At 39.2% G+C, this 22,551-nt stretch overlaps 1 protein-coding gene across 1 annotated transcript in view; it reads left to right on the plus strand.

Moving 5' to 3' along the window:
• b4galnt4a (beta-1,4-N-acetyl-galactosaminyl transferase 4a) overlaps window positions 1-22,551 on the plus strand; it is a gene marked incomplete at its 5' end in the record, with an annotated part of 208,665 nt that overhangs the window by 47,633 nt on the left and 138,481 nt on the right. The window contains one exon of the mRNA XM_081355789.1: window positions 11,030-11,142. Coding sequence (XP_081211915.1) covers window positions 11,030-11,142 — 113 coding nt within the window. The remainder of the gene's footprint in view (window positions 1-11,029; window positions 11,143-22,551) is intronic.

Consider the following 22,551-nt stretch of genomic DNA (forward strand, 5'->3'; position numbering starts at 1 on the left):
ACCAAAAATCCACATCACGGTTTTTTTCTAAATTAAACCGGTTTCACGGTAAATGACGGTGTTTTTTTTTTTTTTTTTCTCAAGCATGATGGGTGTTAACCACATTTTCTACTGAGTGAGAGAGGAAATACTGCAGTAGATATATAATGATATATATCTTATAATGCCCTATTTTATTGTCATGAGTGAATGAAAAAATCCACACTAATATTAATAATACAGGTTTGCAAGGCTGTTTACAAAGAGGTGCCAGCAAGACGCGCTTTAGGAGCGGCAGAAATAATGGTTTCCCCAGTAACGGCTGTACTCAAAGCAGCAACGCTCATAAACGCTGCTTTATCAGGAAAGATAAAGAAAGATTCAATCGTAATAACAAAGAAACTTTTCTAAAGACCGTCAGTTCACTTCAGATACGTTCATACAGTATAAAAACACGCGCGCCGCGAGAAAAAAAAACACTCTCACCCCCACACGGCTGCGACACGGCTACCGGAGCTGATCGCGCCCATTCTAGTCAATGCTTGTGTTTCAGATCGAAGCTTCCCAAAAGCAGCTCTCCGCGCCGCTTCGCTAAATATAGGCGCCTAGTCTATTTTGACGCACGCGTGTGGAGGACGGAATAAAACCTTGTCGCAGCCGTAATGCGCCGCAGACGTGTGTTCTGTGTTGTAAATGAGGTGCGAGACAGTGTCGCGCAACGCCGCGTTCCGATTAAAGCGACATACACCGGTATTGCGGTTTATTAAAAATTCATATCGTAACAAAAATAAACACCGGTATTCGGTTTGAACCGGTAAACCGCCCAGCACTAGTTTACACAACAACAATGTACTAAAAACACCTTTTAGTATAGTTTGCGATGTCACTTTGTAAAGAAACACTACAAACTCATTGACTGAGCAAGTAATACACATGCGCATGATTCCACCGTTTTCACAAATTCACGTTTTTGTAAACCTATTGTTTTCAAAAACTTGCACTTTGAAAAGTTTGCTTTTTCAGGCCCCCTAAACACTGTTGTTGTGTAAATGAGCGCTCAAAACGCACAAGTCTCCAGTTTTTAGTTGTAAACGGTGTTTTGTGAACAGTCCCTTAAAGCTACACTGTGTAGGATTTTCTTCCATCTAGCGGTGAAATTGTTTATGACTACCAACTGAATATTACTTTCTAGCCCCTCCCATTCAGAGGGCGTTTTAACTCCTACGGTGGCCGTGTTATTTCAAATCTGCCGGCAGTCGCGAGTAATCTCCCCCTCGCATTTGTCATGGTGCCACTGAGTGTAAAAACGAGAAAGGCGAAGCTTGAATTTCCATGTATGTCCCTCTTTGTATGTATTTTCAAGATGGAGGCGCAACATGGCTGCCGCCATTCGAGCGACTCGCTCGTATGTATTCTAAATGGCAGCTTATGAGAATACTTGATTAGTTGGTAGAAGTAATTACACATTAATGAGCACATATCATGTTGAAAGAACAAAGTGTTTTTTGCTAAGAATCAACTTAAAAAATTACACAGTGTAGCTTTAAATAAGAGCTTTTTTAACCAGGTAGCGCTATGCTTAGCTAGGCTAAATTAAGATTACTAACTTTAATATCACAAATCACAGTGGGAATGCTAATGGATTCTACAGTAACACTCTTGAGATATTATAAACCTCCTTGGTCGCCAGTGTGTTAGCTTGCATGTGCTAGTGTTAGGCTATAGCTGTGACAAAACATGGCTATTGGAGTTCGACTGTATTATAAGAAATCACTTAAGATAAAACTTGAAAATGGAATTTCTCAGCTTTACGACTTCATTGTAACTTTTCCTGAAGCACACTTTTGTGATTGACTTCCGCAATCATATTCCACCCTCACAATTCACTGTAAAGTTAATTGACTAATTAGAGCTCGTCTCTCCACTGATGTGTGCAATTAAAACATGTCCTAATCCTGATGTTTAGAGTCTGCTGTGACATTAACAGCGCTTTTCATCTGTTTGCTGCCGTTTTTATCTCCCACGGTGTTAAATGTTTAACACGGTGACAATGAAATAAACATAGCTCATTGTTAATTAGCATGTCTGCTGGGAATCTGAATAAGATATTTAGGGGTCCTAGCAGCACAACATCAATATTATGTGTGTTTTTATTCTATTTTGGTCTATGTTATGCTGTAGCATTTGATTTTCAGAAAGACATACTTTCCTTCTCTCTGTTTGTGGCCAAATGTGATATGTACGCCCCTTTTACTTTTTCACACATCTTGGATAATCCGTAAGTCTCTTTTTCAATCCTTGCAGTGTTTGGTAGAGAAATTCACTGTTTACTGTTAATTTCTCCTTTCATTCCACACCTACATTCTAGCAATAAAGCTTGTGGCAAAGTGCTAGAATTGCCAGAGTACTAAAGAATTGCTTGCAAAAGTAGCTTCAAGACTCATCTATTGGTCTATGAGACCTGTAACATTTTGTGACTTATTAAATACATCTTGGAATCTCAGGATTCACCTTTTGACATGATTGGCTTCTAATGAAGCATTTTTACTAGACTTTATACTGTTGGAATTGCTGTTACACAGACGGGCAGATGTTAATGCCAAAATTACAGCATTTTTATTGTTATGATGTGAATTACCCAGATGTTAATCCTTGCATTTCACAGTGTGCTTCCAATGCACTCATTGGATTGTTTTGCAAGTTATTGTTGATTAAATCAATTAATCTAGCCCATTAACAGCTGAACCAGATGAGAAACCAGGTCAGAAAGCCGTTTTTCTTTTTTGAAACATGAACACACGGTGTTCAAGCTCATAAATGCCACTGTGCCTCACAAAGACTCCGCTGTATAATGTTAAATAAACTGCATATCAAGCTGTGCTTATTTCTACTCTTCAGGGAGAAGTGTGTTTATGAAGGCTACACAAGCCATCAGTTTTCATGTAACTGCATGATGTTTAACCAAGACACTGTTATCCAAAGCGACTTGCAGTGCTTTCAAGGCACAGTTGGCTATACGTATAATTTTTGCATTTTCCCTGGGAATCCAACCCTTGATTTTGGTGTTACTAGCGTATACCACTCACGCTACAGAGAGAAGGAAGTCATGGGAAAATTCCACTTATAAATTTGTTAAAAAACTGACCACCACTGAATTTTTTAGATCATTGATCGGATCCATAGCACAGCAAAGTCTGACGCTAGTTTTCTTGGTTCAGTTCATGCATTTGATAATGTGAAGACCACTGAAAATACATCCTAGCGCTTTTTGCTATTGTGTCTTTGCACAAATAACAATGTTCTGAGGGCATTCAATTTTCACTGCAGTAAGTACAGTCATTTAGCAGACGCTTTTATCCAGAGCAACTTACAGTACTTATTGTAGAGGCAGTTCACCTTAAACAAACTGGACTTGTGTGTTTCACAAAGGCACAATTGTGTGATGGATTGAATCTTTTAAATAACTGAAGTGTCCAAATGGAATGATCACAAATGAGATGGAGACAAATTAAATTGATTCAGAGTACTCTCTATTGACACAAATTATAAATAATAAACATACATAATATTTTGTATTTGATTTCATAGGTTATTTTTTTGTGTCACTACCTAGGACTCATGTGTCTATATAGGTTTTTCTGAAGTTTTGCTTCTGTGTTTGTTCTGTGTCTCTATGATTTTGCAACGGATCTTATCCGCAGTATCCACACCTTTTTCAGGTAAATGCTGAGGGACTCCAGTGGGTAAAATGTAAAAGAGCTCAAAATCCAATCACTTTTTTTTTTTTTCATTTCTGCTGGTTTCTCTGAGGCTAATATCCCTTTATTGTGGGTATGACACTTTCCATTTGGAATTAATACCTTTAAAATTTCAGTCGATATGTATTTTTTCACTGTGAAATTCACAGATTCAAGAATGTGAAGTGATAAATGAATTGATAAAGCCACAATCAAAATACAATTTTCCCTTATTTTGCTACTGCAACAACAAAAAGTCCTTGTGGGATAGGGAGACTCACACTGTGACTGAAGCTCATCCTCATGGTTTTAATTCCTGGGGTCGCCCTGACAGTTTCCCGGCAACTTAGGCTTTCCAAACGCTTACATGACACAGAAATTGTGTATATACCTGCGATAGATTTTGCCTTTGTTATTATATCTATTTGACATTTGAAACCTCATACTGAGTAGAATAAATGTCAAAGGACGAGTGTAGTACACATACTCATCGTCTTCAAACTTTACATCTAAAGGAATGTATTGTTTTGACAGACATTTTTAAAATAAGTAAACTCAAATGAGAAGAAAAAGTTGTTTTATTCTACTCAAAGGATCTCCTTTATGGTGGTGGCCATGTTGAAATCATGACCAGAAACTACTTGCATAAATTGCATTAAAGGGGTGGTATAATGCCCTTTTCACAAGATGTAAAATAAGTCTCTGATGTCCCCAGAGTGTGTATGTGAAGTTTTAGCTCATAATACCCCACAGATATTTTTATTTAGCATGTTAATATTGTCACTTTTTGAGGGTGAGCAAAAACGCACCGTTTTGTGTCTGTCCCTTTAAATGCAAATGAGCTGCTGCTTCTGGCACAGAGGGCGGAGCTTCAAGAGCTTGCACTCACACAGACATCCTCTGAAAATTTCAAAAACTTTTAGCCTTTTATGTTCAAACCGGAGTCAGACAATGATGGAGAGACTCAAGAAGAAGTGACAACATGTAGAAGCAACAGGACATATCTGAATGATTAGTTGATGAGTTTACGTAGCTTGTGTAGTTATCTTCTAGTCATTGATTAGCATATTCTGTCTTGATAATCTATAAATTGTTTTCAAGGGGCGGGGTTTATGTACATTTTAGAGTTGGTGATGTCACTAACCCTGGAGGAATGTCGTGTAGTCTCTACCAGCTGTTTGTTGTAGTCCTTAAAAAGCGATTTCTTTAAAAGCAAATATCTCCCTTTGCTTTGAACTTTGAGCGTTGTAACTTTGCAGATGTTGTTTATGCTCAAACAGCAACATTACACACTAACTTTTTGGGGTAGTAGGGATCACTAATAGTGCGATCACCCCGTCCCTGGCCAAGTGGCTCCTTCTTGGGGCCCGATCCGTTATGAGTCCTCTGCTTAGGCATGATGCTTTCGGATCAGGCCATGTATGCACTGATTCCTGCCGCACTGCTCAGGTGTGTACCAATGGGCACAGGGGTTAGCTCCCCCTGTGCCGTCAAACCTCTGCTACAAAACTAGAAAGAAAGCCTCGAAACAATCGGATTACCCAATGCCGACCACTGCACGGACCACGATTACGAATTAGCGAATCCGAACTGACTATCCTTGAAGTGAACATCAGAGGACTACGGTCCAATATTGGGGATCTTGCCAACTGTTGCTCAGTGAAGAAACCCTCCATAGTCATCATAGTTGAGACCTTCCTTGACTCCACCACTCCAGACGGGGCTGATTCCATCCAGATCCCTGGCTACTCGCTCAACTGTCGCAGAGACCGCACTGGAAAAAACGGTGGTGGTATAGCAGTATACTGTCTAGAAGGAATATCCATCCATCACAATCCAGCTAGAGACCCTGATGACTTTGAGCTTATGTGGTTCACTGTTGCTCTGAAAACCAGGACACTCCTGATAGGTGCTATATACCGCCCCCCAAGTGCCTCTTGTGATATCTTGGACTACCTTGACAAGAACACATTCTCAGTGATGGACGAATATAGAGCACAGTCTGTAATGCTCATAGGCGACTTTAATGTACACCACCACGAGTGGCTGGGCAGTAATATAACAGACACTGCTGGACGGCGAGCCTTACAACTCGCCAACTGTCTGGGACTAGATCAGATTGTCAGGGAACCAACTAGAGGAGATAATATTCTAGATCTAGTTCTCTCAGACACACCAGCAACCACTACCACCTTAGCACAAATGGGATCCTCTGACCACAACCCTGTTTTAATACAGCTACAAATCCCAGTCTTCAGAGATAAGCCATACAAGAGAACAGTATGGAGATATGACAAGGCTCACTTCTGGGAAATGAGAGGGTACCTTACTAACATTAACTGGCCCAGTATTCTCAAGGATGAAGATCCTGAAATCATCTGCACAAACTTTACCACCATACTGCGAGATGCCATGGCATTATATATTCCCAACAAGACCATCACCAAAAAGCCCGGGGATAAAGCCTGGTTCAACGCAGAGTGCAGAAGATTAGCCATGAGAAAAAGAAAGCTTTATCACAACATACGGACCTCCGATGACCCGGCTATGAAACGGAAGTTCCTCAAGGCAAGAGCAGCTTTCAATCAAGCTGAAAAGAGGGCAAAAAGGGAGTATTACACCAAATTGAGGAATGATCTTGCAGATAACTCACTAAGCTCAAAAAAATGGTGGGGCATAGTAAATTCACTTTCAGGCAGAAGTGGTTTCACAGACATCCCTGTCATTGAACACCGGGGTACCACTCACATCAGTGCCAGTGCAAAGGCTAACATCTTCTGCCAAACCTTTGCAGAGAAGTGTACTTTGCTTGATGCATCTGCGCAATCGTTGCCTCAGTGCCAGCAACCAACATCCTCTTTTGCCTATGTGCACTTCAAACCCAAAGACATTAGAAATATTCTTCGCAACCTTGACCCAGCAAAAGCAACGGGACCTGATGAAATACCAACAAAAGTCCTTAGAGAATGTGCAGCAGAATTGGCCAGCCCCCTCAGTCGTCTCTTTCAACTTCTCTTCTCACATGGCGTGTTCCCCAAACAATGGAAAAACGCCAGAGTGATACCAATACATAAAAGAGACTCAAAATCAGACCCAACAAATTATCGTCCCATATCCCTCCTCTCAGTCCTTAGCAAAGTGATGGAATCCTCAGTTCATAAACAGCTCCAGGGCTACCTCTTCCGCCATAAACTAATTTCTAATAAACAGTATGGATTTAAACCGAACCACGGCACAGCAGACCTCCTTACAGTTTTGTCGCAGACGTGGAACAACATCTTAGACAAAGGAGGTGAGGTGTACATTGTTGCACTAGACATTAAAGGAGCGTTCGACCAGGTTTGGCACAACGGCCTTCTGGATAAGCTTTCTGCTAAAGGCATAACTGGGCCATTACATTCTTGGCTACAGAACTACCTGGAAGGAAGGTCCATCCAGGTCGTGCTCTCTGGTCAGTCCTCATCACCTCAATCAATCAACGCCTCGGTGCCCCAGGGATCCATTCTCGGCCCGCTATTATTCTCCATCTTCATAGATGATGTTGTAGAACAGTGCGATAATAGCATTTTTCTATATGCGGATGATTCCACCATTTACGCACCGGTAACGACACTTAATGGCCCCAATGTGGCAGCATCCCTAAATAAAGACCTGGAGAATATTCGCAGGTGGGCTGATACCTGGAAGGTCACGTTCGAGCCTAGCAAATGCAAGGCTATGGTTCTGTCGAGAAAGAGGCCTCCATCCTGCCCGGACCTTTTTTTTGGGGCAACCAGAATTGACCTTTTTGAGCAGTTGAATATTCTGGGACTGTGTATCGATAAGAAGTTGTTATGGACTAATCACCTGTCAAACATCTGCAAGCGTGCTGGACAGCGTCTTGGAGCTCTGCGTAGGTTGGCCAACAAGCTTGATGTCAAAGGTAGGGCCAATGTCTACAAGGCACAAGTCAGGAGTACCATGGAGTACTCATGCCTTGCCTGGATGAACGCATCACAGACCACCCTTGGGCAGCTTGACAACATCCAGAAAAAGGCACTGAAAATCATTGGGGAGGATGAGGACACTGCCCTAAGGAAATATGCAATCAGCCAGCTCAGCCATCGTAGAACTGTTGCAGCAACAACTGTGCTTTTCAAAATGCACACTGAAAACTGTCCAGAAGATCTCAAAGCTCTGCTACCCCCACCTGATCTCCTTTGCCGAACCACTCGGAGAGCACGACCAAGTCATGCCCTAAAACTCCCCAAGTCCAACACCAAATGCTTGGGGAGGAGTTTTCTTCATTCGGCTGTAACAACTTGGAACTGCCTCCCCTGTACTGTAGTAGGTGAAATCACCTCAAAGAATGTTCAGGCCTTCAAGAAGAGACTAAACAAACACCTCCTTAGCAAAAAAACTGTAACCTCCTGACGCTTAATGCCACTTATCCTATATATCTAGTCCTGAGCAGCTGCAGACCACGATAGGCTCTCGGAACATTAACTGTTAATGCCTGTATCTGCTTAAGCTTAAATAAAAAAAAAAAAAAAAAAAAACTAAAGTTAGAAAAGTCAAATCATAATCAACCACCCCTTTAAATGTGTTACCTTAAACTCTTTATCTTTGTAACCCCATATTATCAGATCATTTTGCAGAATAAATGAATCTTGGATCAACAAATACATTTATACTTGTACACTAATCTATAACAAAAAAACGTTTTTGCATAATGCGTACCACTAGGTGTTAGTATAAAGTCGAAGAACACTGTCATAGCTAAGATACTATACAAGATAATAAATGAAAATCAATGATACCAAATACTTCCAGGCATCCAGTGGGTGAATTAAACTCTGCCTGAGTTTTTGAGGCCCACTCTTACAATTTGTGCATTTGGCCCAATCTTACATTTTATCGATTTATCAGTGACAGTCCTATACACACACGCTCACACAGACATCTATGCACATGCTAGTGTAAACATAATGTCTTGTAGACCTCCAGGTGGTGACCACAAACTGCCCTTCCTCTATAATCAGTAGTTATCAAGAGAATCTTTTATTATAGGAGAAGCATTCATTATATTTTATAGCTTTATTCCCTCTGGTTTCAGTACAACTTAATTTGTTAAACTGTTTAGCTAGCTCATAGTATGTGTGACTGTGTTTGTAAAGAAGTCGTAATCACCCCACAGGCAATAACACTCATGCAATGATATTTTATTATCTTGACACACAGTTTCTTTTTATAAGGAGCTTCTGTCAAGGCGGATTTTGTGCCATATTTACCTTTTAGTCCCTCTCCTAGTCTGACTGCTGAAAATATCTTTTATCCATCTGTCGATGTTAGCACACCTCCAAGTATATCCTTCTAGCTTTTTGCCATGCCACCTGAGTGATCCTCATTTCCTAATAGCAGTCGATGGAGGACAATCTCATAATCCATCCATCTGAAGTGTGTCACTGACCCAGTGGCACTGGTTTCTGGATTGTAGCCAGTCTAAAATGATCTTAGTGCCATATCTGACAAATGCTGGTGAAAATAACTAGACATAGTGTAAATATTTCTTAAAGGCTAAAACATTAGGCTATGTTTTGCATTACTTTATACAGTTTGATTGGCCGAACATCTTTCCAAGAATGCTGGTGTGTACAACCTAGGCTCATTGTGACAAAATAAATCATGTTCAGTGTTCATGTTCAATCAATGTTCAGATTTCAATGGAGTTTTCAGATGAAATGAACACTAGAGGCAGTAAAACAAAAACAAAAACTTTTTTTTTCATACAAATTATGATAACAAGGGCAGATTATTGATTAATAAAGACTTATTTTTACACTGTCCAGTGCATAGTACTACTGTATGTTATGACTTCAAAACACTTTTACCATAGTTCTTTGTTTGTAAAATAAAACATTTTGACATTTGCATCATGTAACCAGCTCCTAATGGCTGTTCAATTGCTCACCTGGGGCAGATTTGCTCTTGTATAAGTACCTTGCATCACAACAAAAAGATTCCAAAACTTGTGGAAGCAAGCTGAAATGGCATGGATGCTTCAACAAAAGCGTTTTTATCTCAAGTTTGCTTCTGTTAAAACTGTCGGTTAGGTTTAGGGTAGGGTTTTGGTGCAGGTGGTACTTTTCATTTTCGAACTGCCGCGATACATACGACGACCCATGTAATAAAATGTTGCTAGATTCACACTTATCTGTTTCGGATAAACTGAAAATGTTTTTAGTCCCACTCACTGGACATTTCAATTTGAATGTGTTGCAAAACATGCAAGAAGCAACAGAATATAATTTCGCCGAAATGTGCCCACATGCACGTTTTTTACAATGAGCCGAGGTTGGGTATTTGGTATAAGAGCTCTGGTATGCTTCATTGTTTGCAGCACTTAGCTTCTCTGTGTTTGCGACGCAGACCAGAGTGTGTTTGCTGCATGGTGGCAGAGTTGTGTTATTTTTGCCTGGAGCGAGAACTGGAAGGTTGGAATGCAAGTTATGCATTACACAATATAAAAACAAAATGTTCTTAATTTACTTGAAATGTAAATTATTCAATATTACAGAAAGATCACACAGAAATTGTGTTGCTTGCTGCATCATTTACTTGCTCGTTATTTGGCCTGTTGTCAGTGACACAAGGCCACTTTCTTGTTAAAACACTGAAAACCACATAAGTTGCTGGACTTTTTGTTAGTGGAGTACTATTATACTTTTTACTTGGTTAGTTCATGTCACCCAAGTGCATTATGCTGCAATTCCTATAAAAGTTAGCCTAAAGGCTAACTGGTCTTAGGATGTCAAAACAATGAAGGAAGTTCCTTTCTGAAAAGCTGTTATGTGGATCAGATCTTGTGCTTATAGTCAAATTTTACCTCTGCGAGACTATTGGCTAACTGATCAGTACCATTCCTCTCCAAAATAGTGAAAATAATACAAAAAAAGCAATCATAGTGTTGTAGCTTGCAAATATTTTTTGATAAACAACATTTTGGTCAAACAGCTTCTTCAGGCATTTTTCATAATACGTGCCTACACAGCTGCTGGCATCCAGGTGGATGAGAGGTGTGTATTTATTAATTTTCTTGCCAAAGGCAATTTTATTTGCGTTTGGCTCTTGGCAAGTGTTAATTTTGCACCCCAGCTGTAGCCATTTCCATGAGTTCTCTCTGAGAATTATCTAAAACTGCTCAGAAGAGTCTCTATAATGACAGCTCATAGTTTCAGTGTGCTTGTATGCAATATAAATGGTAATGATATAGAACCAATAATACTGCTGATGAAATATAAACTGAATGTGTGCGGTCGTTGTCTCATTTACAGATGGTGAGAGGCCAATCGAGGGAACTGACACCAGCCGTAAGAGAGACTCGCGTTCATCAGACAAGTACCACAAAAACGAAGATGCCAGCAACAGCCAGGAGGACGAAAACACCGTAAGATTGTTTAACCAAAAATTCTAAATTTCAAAAGAATTACAGGGCTTAAAAAGAAGTGTGCTTATTTCTATTGAATATACACTTGTAAAGTATACTTCAAAAAACTGTACCTGAAGATAATATAATATTAATGAAAAAAAAAGCCATTTAAGTGTACTTTAAGAGAGTACAATTTCATGAGTTTTTTTAACATTTAAGTACGGTGGCCGAGAGAGCTCAACGCGCTGCAAATGAAGAAAACACATGCAAATAGAAAAAAACACCCGCAAATTAAGAAAACATCTTCATCAATTTCACAACACACGTGTGCTCCAAATACTCACAGCTCAACCAAATACAGAAACTTGCTGCAAAAGTTCACAACACAACCAAATTCAGAAACGCGCTGCAAATAACAGAGATCACAATGGAAATGTTTCCAGGGGAACCAAATAAGTGACGAACCCGGCTGGGACGTGCTTACAGCTCAAAAGTCTACTCTATTTTATTTTATTTCATTTTATTTTATTTCTTTGAACTTTTTTTTTTTGCAAAACATACAGAGATTGCATTTTTATGACATACAACTTGTATACAATATACAAAATGTATTAACAATATGTTCAGTGTCATCAGAATACAAATGAGAAAAGAACAGTGAGCTGAAAGCTAAAATAAATTAAAAAGATAGAGAAAAAGAACACGAGGGAAAGATATGAATCTATACATCAGTTACACTGTACACATTTTTTCATGTTATGTTTAAATTTTCATAAAGAAAAGTTTCATAAGAAATGTTAGGTAATGTAGGGTCCAAAGTTTTAAAGTTGAGACACTCACACACAGATATATAACACATATTTTAAAAGCTTTTTTGTAAAAAAATAATAATAAAAAGTAAATTATTATGTATATGTATATTTGCAACTGTTATGTTAGCAGCATTATATTTTTGTCGTAAGAACAGCTATTCAGCTGATGGACACCGTGCTGCGTTGTCATGGTAACATCCCAGGTGAAAATAATGAGAAAATTACGTTTTCTTTCGTTGCTCCCTTCACCAAGTGCGTTCCAAACGGCTACATAATGGCACACTAGTGCCCTGCTCACTCCAAAGTCCCACTTCAAGAGCTCTACCGTCTGCCCTTCGAAGGGAGTAGGGCATAGGGATGCTCACGAGCAATAAGCACGTCCCAGCCGGGTTCATCACTAATTTGGTTCCCCTGGAAACATTTCCGTTGTGGTCTGTGTTATTTGCAGCGCGTTTTTGTATTTGGTTGTGTTGTGAGTATTTGGAGCACAAATATGTTGAGCTCTCTCGGCCACTGTACTTAAGTACAGTTTTAAAAAGTGCACTTTCTAACAATGCCAAACTTTTTAAATTGTAAATCATTGTTTTAATAATCTTTTGTCATGCTATACAGACCTATACTTATTGTTATGTGTTGACTAACATACTAAATCACATGTAAAGTACTTGATTATAATTTGAAATGTTGTGTGTAATTCAGTATTTCATTTAAAGTTAATATATTTTAAATGTACTAAATTGTAACTACATCATAACAATTCTATAATTACAAATATATGCATGAGTTTCAATAGAAATTACATTCAAGTATATTGTAGTTTACCATAAATGCTTGTCAGTACATTTGGCAGAACACTTACCATATTATTTAAAAGACAATAGAAGTAATTATGAAATTACATATAAAGAAATACTGCTGAAGTGGGTCAAATAAGCACTCTGAAGTTCAACTAATTGGATTTAATAGAAATTTAAACTATAATACATTTACATTTAATTGCAATTAACATGCAATTAAGTGTCCGGTCACATGTATATTCTTTTAACGTCTATTATTTCCATAATACATACTTAATTATTACCAGGGCTGTTAAATAATCTTTTTAAATAAATATCCTGTTTTGCTTTAATCACCACTCCTTTGAAGAATAGTGGACTAGAGGCCAGAAAGAGATCTGAATCCACTTTCAAATTCAGTTGCAGTGTGAATGCAAAAGCGAACTCAATTCTTAGTAAAGATGCAGTATCTATGAAGTGATCTCAACGTGATTTTAAAAGTCGTGCAGCCTTAATTTCAGCAAAAGGAATGTCAACCATGCTGGGGTCGATGCTGAACTGTTTCTGTCTGTGAAAATAAGAATTGCACTCCACTTTTTGCAAGAAGCTCTTTTAGTACATGGATGCATCCTTAAAAAAAAGTTGACTTTATTTCACTTACTGAGGACATATCAGGTCATTTCAACCTCTAAAAAGATGAGAATATACTGTCGGGAATATGATATAGTTCATACTGGCTTAAATGATTGATGGACTTTGCGCTCATCCAAGATGTTTCTCAAAAGAGCCTTCGCTGCATTTCCGTTCCTCCCACAGCACAGAGGGGCCTGGCTTTTAGCACCTTTCATCTCAAGCACAGTGTCACACACAAGCTAGTCCAAATGCTCTCCACATTACCAGACCAATAAACCCTCAGTGTCAAATGAAATCAGTTTGCACGGCCATATATCAATATAAACTAAGCAAAAAGAGATTTTTGTGACTTTTAGTCCATATCTGCTAGCTTTGAAGTTATATGCTAGTGTACAGGTTGACAAAAAGTAAAGGAATAGTTCATCCAAAAATGAGAATTATCCCATTATTTACTCACCCTCAAACAATCCTAGGTGTATATGACTTTCTTCTTTCAGCTGAACACTAATCTGAGGTATATTAAATAATATCCTGGCTCTTCCAAGCTTAATAATGGCATTGAATAGTCCCAATATTAGAGGAATTTTCACGAATGGACTTATTGCACAGGTAGCAACCTCTAACGGTCTACAAGCCTAGGTGCTTGATTTTATACAACTGTGGCCATTCGATGATTTGGAGGGGTGTCCCAATACTTTTGGCAATATAGTGTTTGTTAAATAATATCCTGGCTCTTCCCAGCTTTGTAATGGTATTGAATAGTGTCCGAGTTTTTGAAGCTAAAAAGCACATCCACCCATCATAAAAGTAACCCATACGACTCCAGTGGGTTAATAAAGGTCTTCTGAAGTGAAGTGATGGGTTTTTGTAAGCACATTATCCACTAACTTTATTAACTATAACCACTGGCTTCTGGCAACGCCCGTATGTGCGTTCACGAGAGTCGAGTTCCAGCGAAAGGGTTACCTCTTTAAAACTTTTCATTTTAGACTTCTAATTCGTGACTGGAGTTTTGTTTTGCTCTGTTCTCTGGGCTTCCGCGTTCGTCAATTCTAACTTAAAGGGATAGTTCACTTTGAAAATAAATTTTGGTATGTTTTAGCTTACCTCAAGGGCATCCAAGATGTAGGTGTCTTTTTTTCCGCAGTAGTTTCAATTTGGATATTTTTAGGTCAAACCGTTCTTGTCTGTCAGTCATATAATGCAGGTCTATGGACACTGTCTCAAAACACAAGCACAGAGTCCAAATTAAAACAATTCCCCATCGTCCAAATTAAACAATTCCCCATCGAAAGTACACATTGATGGCCTAAGACACGAAACGAGCGGTTTGTGTGAGAAAATGAACAGTATTTATATCGTTTTTACCTCTTGTAACACAGCACACGTCCAAATGATCTGACGGCGTGGGCGGGTATAGATATATACACTAGATGTCGCTTGGCTACGGTTTCGTTCCAATAAACTGCAGTAGCCAAGGCGACATCTATATATATATCTATACCCGCCCGCGCCGTCAGATCATTTAGACGTGTGCTGTTTTCAAGAGATAACTACGATATAAATACTGTTCGTTTTCTCGCACAAACCGCTCGTTTCGTGTCTTAGGCCATCAATGTGTACTTACGATGGGGAATTGTTTAATTTGGACGATGGGGAATTGTTTTAATTTGGACTCTGTGCTTGTGTTTTGAGACAGTGACCATCGACCTGCATTATATGACTGACAGACAAGAACGGTTTGACCTAAAAATATCAAAATTGAAACTACTGCGGAAACAAAGACACCTACATCTTGGATGCCCTTGAGGTAAGCTAAAACATATAAAAAATTAATTTCAAAGTGAACTATCCCTTTAAGTTTACGCTATTTCATACGTTGGGTTAGAGGTCAACAGAACTTGACTCTCTAGTCTAGTGAACACGTGTACAGTTGTTACCAGAAGCCAGTCGTTATAGTTTCTAAAGTTTTAAATATGGATAATTTGATTTCAAAAACCCATCACTTCACTTCAGAAAGCCTTTATTAACCCACTGGAGTCGTATGGGTTACTTTTATGATGGATGGATGTGCTTTTTAGCTTCAAAAACTCGGGCACTATTCAATACCATTACAAAGCTGGGAAGAGCCAGGATATTATTTAACAAACACTATATTGCCAAAAGTATTGGGACACCCCTCCAAATCATTGAATGACCACAGTTGTATAAAATCAAGCACCTAGGCTTGCAGACGCTTCTACAAACATTTTTGAGAGAATGGGTCATCTCAGGAGCTCAATGAATTCAAGTGTGGTACTGTTAGTGGTTGCCACCTGTGCAATAAGTCCATTCGTGAAATTTCCTCACTACTAAATATTCCACGGTCTACTGTTAGTGGTATTATAACAAAGTGGAAGCAATTGGGAATAACAGCAACTTAGCCAGGAAGTAGAAGGCCACGTAAAATCACAGAGCAGGGTCAGCGCATGAGGCGCACAGTGCGCAGAAGTCAGCAAATTTCTGCAGAGTCAACAGCTACAGACCTCCAAACTTTGTGTGGCCTTCAGATTAGCTCAAGACCAGTGCGTAGAGCTTCATGGAATGGGTTTCCATGGCTGAGCATCTGCATCCAAGCCTTACATCAACAAGTGCAATGCAAATCATCGGATGCTGTGGTGTAAAGCCACGGCCACTGGACTCTAGAGAAGTGGAGACGTGTTCTCTGGAGTGACGAATCACACTTCTCTGTTTGGCAATCCGATGGACGAGTCTGAGTTTGACGGTCGCCAGGAGAACGGGACTTGCCTGACTGCATTGTGCCAAGTGTAAATTTTGGTGGAGGGGGGATTATGGTGTGGTGTTGCTTTTCAGAGGTGCATCTTGGCCCCTTAGTTCCAGTGAAAGGAACTTTTAATGCTTCGAGAATAAAGTTTGGGGACAGCCCCTTCCTTTTCTAACATGACTGCGCACCAGTGCAAAAAGCAAGGTCCATAAAGACATGGATGAGCGAGTTTGGTGTGGAGGAACTTGACTGTCCTGCACAGAGTCCTGACCTCAACCCGATAGAACAGCTTTGGGATGAATTAGAGCGGAGAATGTGAGCCAGGCCTTCTCGTCCAACATCAGTGCCTGACCTCACAAATGCACTTCTAGAAGAATGGTCAAAAATTCCCATAAACACACTCCTAAACTTTGTGAAAATCCTTTCCCAGAAGAGTTGAAGCTGTTATAGCTGCAAAGGGGAGGGGGGTAACTCCATATTAAACCCTACGGATTAAGAATGGGATGTCATTAAAGTTCATGTGCATGTAAAGGCAGACATCCCAAAACTTTTGGCAATATAGTGTATCTCCTATTGTTTTCGGCTGAAAGAAGAAAGTCGAATACACCTAGGATGGCTTAAGGATGAGTAAATGATGGGATAATTTTCATTTTTGAGTGAACTATTCCTTTAATTTGTAGGATTTATGAATCCTGTTTTGATAGGAAATATGTCAACACTCATAAGCAAATTGCGTTTGACAAACCACAGCATAGGTTTTTTAATTCTATGGCTTTAAAGCTGTGAGGGAAGGATTTATCAAGTCATAATGGAATGGAGATTGCAGAAGATGATGTGGACAAACAGAGAGTCTGTGACAGATGCTGTGCTGGTGGAGTGATTTATGTGTGTGGAGATAAATCTATCATTGCTGTGCTGTGCTGTGAATACATTACTGCTGTTTAGTTCTGCTTCATAATCTCAATGTCACACACTGGCTCTACACGAACAAGTTTGTCCTTAAGCAGGTTCATCTGCTTTCATAACTTCATACAGTAAATATTTTTCAGACTAACTTAAATATTTTTGTAAATGTACATAACACATTTTCAAATGTCTTCTAAAAAATTACAAACAAAAATATTGTATAACTAACATAACTGTTTAATATATTACAGTTTAACATACAGTAATAATAGGCACAATCTATTCCACTGTTAAAATAGCAAACCGGTTAACTGCATACTGTATCTGCAAACATTTAGTCCTATGGCACTTTTAGTCTAATATTTGGTAAGTTTGAATTTGTCCATTGATGTTTTTTCACTTAGCTTTAATTAATTTACTAATCTATTCAATTCTAATTACAGTGCACCTGTAGATGTGACTCAAACCAATTGCCACATTACATTTTTGTTGTAAATTTGTATAAAAATTAATTAATATTACTAATCCTTTAGCAAAGCACTGTAGGATCTATAGCATCGAATTGTCAGATACTGGTTTCCATGGTAACACAGAATACTCCGTACACTGCTGTGCTGTGAAAACATTTCCAACCTTACGCCAATAACATAGACTCAAGGTAAAGAGAACAAGGTATTGTTTTTGTGTGTGTGGGGATGTTTTGGACTCTTTTGGACTCTGTTATATATATATACTTATATATATATACTTATATATATATATATATATATATATATATATGCATCTATCTCATACGTTGTTACACAATCTTTGTTCTCATAGTCCAACAAAATTCTTCAAGCTGTACCATTTGTGTCCTGACAGGCCATCAGAAAGTCTGTGATATCTAAAATGACAGATTTGAATGTAAAATATCAGAGACATGTTGACTCCATTTCAGAGCACACCAGAGACTGAATTAGAGGGAAATACTTTTTTTATATACAGTAATTTAAGGATGTAGTGATTTACAAGCTTGCCTGAGAGCTAATTAATACCTTTGCCTATATGTGTATACTCATTTAGTCACATTCTCCCAATTCCCCTCAACTCAAAGGCTTCTCTTCCTTTGGACTTCTTTGAATAGCTCGCAATTTTTTTATAACACATAATTTTAAAGGAAAGTTCTGTAAATTTCCCACACCACTGCTGTTCCCCATATCACTTTATTTCTTCAGTGGAACACAAAAGGAGTGAATAAAAGAAGTGTCATGAGGGTAGTCTTTATGACTTTGTGTGCTTTACTCCTTTCCTCTTTGGAGTTGACAGTGGATGGTCACTATATGGTTCCCTTGTAAGGAATTGAGCAGGAACATTTGTTTCTCCTTTTGGCTTTTGCGGATGAAAGAAGGTAATGCAGGTTTGGAAGGACGAGGGTAAATGATGACACTATATATCTGTTCTACTCTTTTGACCTTACTCTTGCCTTTGAAAATATCTCCAAGGGTTGATGTGGCAGCACGGTGACAGTGCTGGATTGGAGGTCAGTTGTGGTGATCATCCATTTTAATGACCCTGAGGACTTCTTTGAGGTGAGACCTTGTACATGAGCTCAGCATTTCAGTCAATGTCCATCACAACAAGATATCTGAAGAGATGCTAACTTTGTGAGTACTGGATAAACCTTATACACCCCAACAGAACAAAGTTGGTTTGTTGTCTCCAGGCAAATGGACAATAGTTCCACTCCATTTGTCTTCCACTCCATCAGTCTGTTGCCACTGTCTTCTTATAATTGCCTAAAAATCCATGCAATTGTTAATGGTTGATGATGCCACTGGGCTCCAGAAGAAATAATAGTCCACTTAGGCGCTAACTGCATTTGATCATTTAAATGTCTACCACAACCAGAAATTGTGGTGTAGGGTGGTCTCTTGGTTCACAAGCAGTTCCTACAATATTTATGGATGCAGAGGCGGTGGAGATGCAGGGAGTCAGGAAAGACCAAATTAATCTGAAAGTCAAGATTTACATGAGAGAGAAGCAGCTAGGAAACTTGAGGTAATGTACTCAGATTTGTCCTCAAGACAAGGTGTAGGCGTTCGATTTGGAAGAATGTTTATCTCAAGGTAGAGATTAAAGGAAGATCAGAGCACTCTTGGGGCGCTATCCTGCACCCAGCACAATTGACTTTGTACACCGACGCATGTATCATTCCTATTTTGCACCCGACGCACAGCGGACTTTTCCCTCCACAGACGCACGTCAGTAAATTAGGGAATGAACTCGCGCTCCCGGGGCGGTTCAGCGAAAAGAGGCGGCGTGTTCCGGCGCAAATGTTCCCTGGTGCTATTTTGCAGTTCCAGAAAACAATTCCGCAACAGACCTGGAAAAACCTAGTCTAAAGTCAGTGACGTGTTTTCAGTGGCGCGTTCAGACGCTATTTTAAGGGTGCATGCTTGGCCATAATGTAGGGTGTGCACAAAGCGCATACACTTTGCTTCTCTCATCTACACAGACGCAGTAGTTCCCATTTTTGCAAACCATTCATAATTACAAGGATAAATATTCCACATGAGGGAAATCATTGTGGTGTCCATGAAGTTTTGAAAAAAATAGGCATAAATCTAGCTTACACATTTACCCAAATTATTCAGGCTAATTGTAGTAATGACGGATCAAACCTGTTTGACAAATAGTGTATATTAAACTGTATATTAAACTAACCATGTTTCTAACATCTAACCTTATTTAACATCTAACATTTGAACAGGATGTACTGTACGAAACCAATGGAAAACTTGTGACTTTTGAGTGTGTGCGTGTGTGTGTATAAATAACATAGTTTCATAGAAATGAAACTAGAGAGTCTGTTAGAATCTTGTGATTAACAAATGACGTCATCATTAAAACAAAGTTTGCTTTGTTTTGTAACAGAGGGTTGCATATGAAGAACCAATCAAATAGTGGGGAAATTATGTAATGCAGCCTGACATTTATGCCATACCTCTATACTATAAAAACTGTTGTATTCTTTTGCACTGTGGGATTGTCTCAATGGAATTTGTCTGAGATCCTCCGGCCTTGATTCTTCTTGGGAGAGTTTCTCTGAGAACTGCTCGAACACTCTCCCGGCCGTGATTAAAGCAGTTAAAGAAAGTCTGATGAAAGTCATTTGATGAAAGTCTGTCTGTTATTACTGCTGCGCAGCAGGTCAGTTTAGGGAAGCAAGTAAGTTAGAGTAAGAGACTCGGCCAGTTGTTGACGGAAGACGCAGAGAGTTAGAGTATAAAGGTTATTAAGTGTCAATTGGAAGACGCTATGGGTCTTGATTTGAAGACGCCTGATTTTATTTTTATTAAGTGTTGATTTGCAGACGCTAGATAGTCAGGTTTAGGGAAAAATCCACTACATCCGTCAAGAACCAGGAAACAAAATTCTGAAGACTGCGAAATCACCTTAACCATCATGTAAGTTGTGTGCGCCTGGCAAATCCGCCGTTACAATAGCAATCCGCCATGGAACAAGCGCGCCTGCTTTTAAAGGGAATGTGAGATGACGCTCTGATTGGTTTATTTCACGTTACACCCGAACCACACCTATGAGTAATGTTGCTACTTCAGACCAACCCATTTTAGATTTGCGTCGGGTGCAAGAGTCATTTATCCCGCCGGTATAATAGCAACAGCGCGTTTGATACTTGCGTTTCAGATCGTTAAAATAGGGCCCTTGGAGTGCCAACGTCCTGCAGAGTTTAGCTCCAACACAACTGCTTGAAAGATTCTAGCACTTATAAATACCTTGATTACCTGGTTCAGGTGTGTTTAATTAGGGTTGGAGCTAAACTCTGCATGACATTCAACACCCCAAACTAAATCCTTAGATTATGGGTTACCTAATAGTTGGCACTTAACCCACAACTCTTTTTTTTTTTTTGCATCCTTCACAGTAATACTAAAAGATTGTAGAACATAGAAGCTATCAATTTTGGGCATGACAAGATCACATGCTTTACTATACTTTACTTATATGTTACTATATATTTTTGAATCTCATACTTTGGAAAGTACTTCCATGGAAGCTAAGCAACTATCCTAATGGATTGCTTTCTCTAGGTAATATAGATCTCCTTGGACATCGTCCATCTGGACCAAAAAGCACCTTCCTCAAGGGCACAAGGGAGATGGTTGATGATTCTTTTTCTTCTAGGGTTCGGGTCCAGAGACTAATCCTTTAATGTCACCCCACACAAAACTGTTAGACTGTCACTACAACCAAATCACAATCACTCATTTCTCCCAGTTTTTCATGTCCTTGTGCAAAATGTGTACGGTTGTGTGCATTACGTGGACAAATCATTGGTTCTGTTGAGAGAATTTCAGGTGATTTCTTGAAATGGAAGCTGATGTTCAGGGTTTACCAGATTTTAACTACTTTGGTGTCTTTTCACCCACTCAAAGCTTTTTGCAGTGAATATTTTGGGCTTGACTGTTAAAACTTGTTGGCATAAAAATAAAGCTCTTCAGCCTTGCTTATGCTTTACGGGCAATGGGGTGGCCTGCCACACCATCTGTCACTCTGGCATTGACCGATGTTTCCAGCTCCAGCCCGCCCAATTAATAAACTTATGCTTTTAGGTTGCCCTTTGCTGTAAGCAGGCAGTCTTCCTCAAGCACACTGCTGTAAAAGTAGTTAGTCAATCATCGTCAGTGGCGGTTAAAGGCAACCATGCAGTCAATATAGTTTTGGCCAGCACAGATGACGTGTTAAATCAATATCTGAGTCTGTCTGCTGTGAGGTCAATAAGGCTCATATGGGGCCAAGAGACACCTCTTAATGAGCTTTACATTTATACCAATAGGTCTTACTAATTGCCTAAATGCTAAAAACTAAATTTTAAAAGCTGTGCTGTGGGAAAGAGGATAATTAGGTCATGGGGGTTCAATAGGCTTTGTTTAAATTGTGTTTTTTTGTGGATAGAGATTTAAAATGATGTCTTAAATAATTTGAAACGGACTTGGAAAAGGGTAGTAAAAAGTATAAAGGTAGAAGGTATTAACAACCTAGGCTCATTGTAAAAATGTGCCTCTATATATACATTTCTACAAGACTCCAAAAATGCACCTATTCTTACAGTTCACTGCAGTTTCCAGCTCAAATTAAAGGCACATAATGTAAGTTTCGCCACTAGAGGTAGCTTTTTTAATACAATAACAAAGGCGTAGCTTGGTGATGATGCTGTGAATGAGCGTGGAATCATGGGAGTTGTCGTCTTCATCTCCACAGCTGATGGACAGAAGTCCGATGGGACTCAGGCAAAAATGTATTTAAGGTTTATTAAAGTTACTGTGATATGAAGCAGGGCGGAGTTGAGAGCTTGGAGAGTTTTTATGTTTTATTATGCTTAAATGCCGCAGTCGTCCGCTAGTGCCCCTCTTTGTGTTTTGTTGTTTATTTTACGATTAAACTGACATTTAACGTCTGAGTTCCTTCTTCCCTGAACTTGAACTGAACTTGAACTTTGTTACAGTTATGTTTAATCACTTAAATTCACATT

Source organism: Scardinius erythrophthalmus (assembly GCF_964197995.2).
Source record: "Scardinius erythrophthalmus genome assembly, chromosome: 24".
Lineage (NCBI taxonomy): Eukaryota > Metazoa > Chordata > Actinopteri > Cypriniformes > Leuciscidae > Scardinius > Scardinius erythrophthalmus.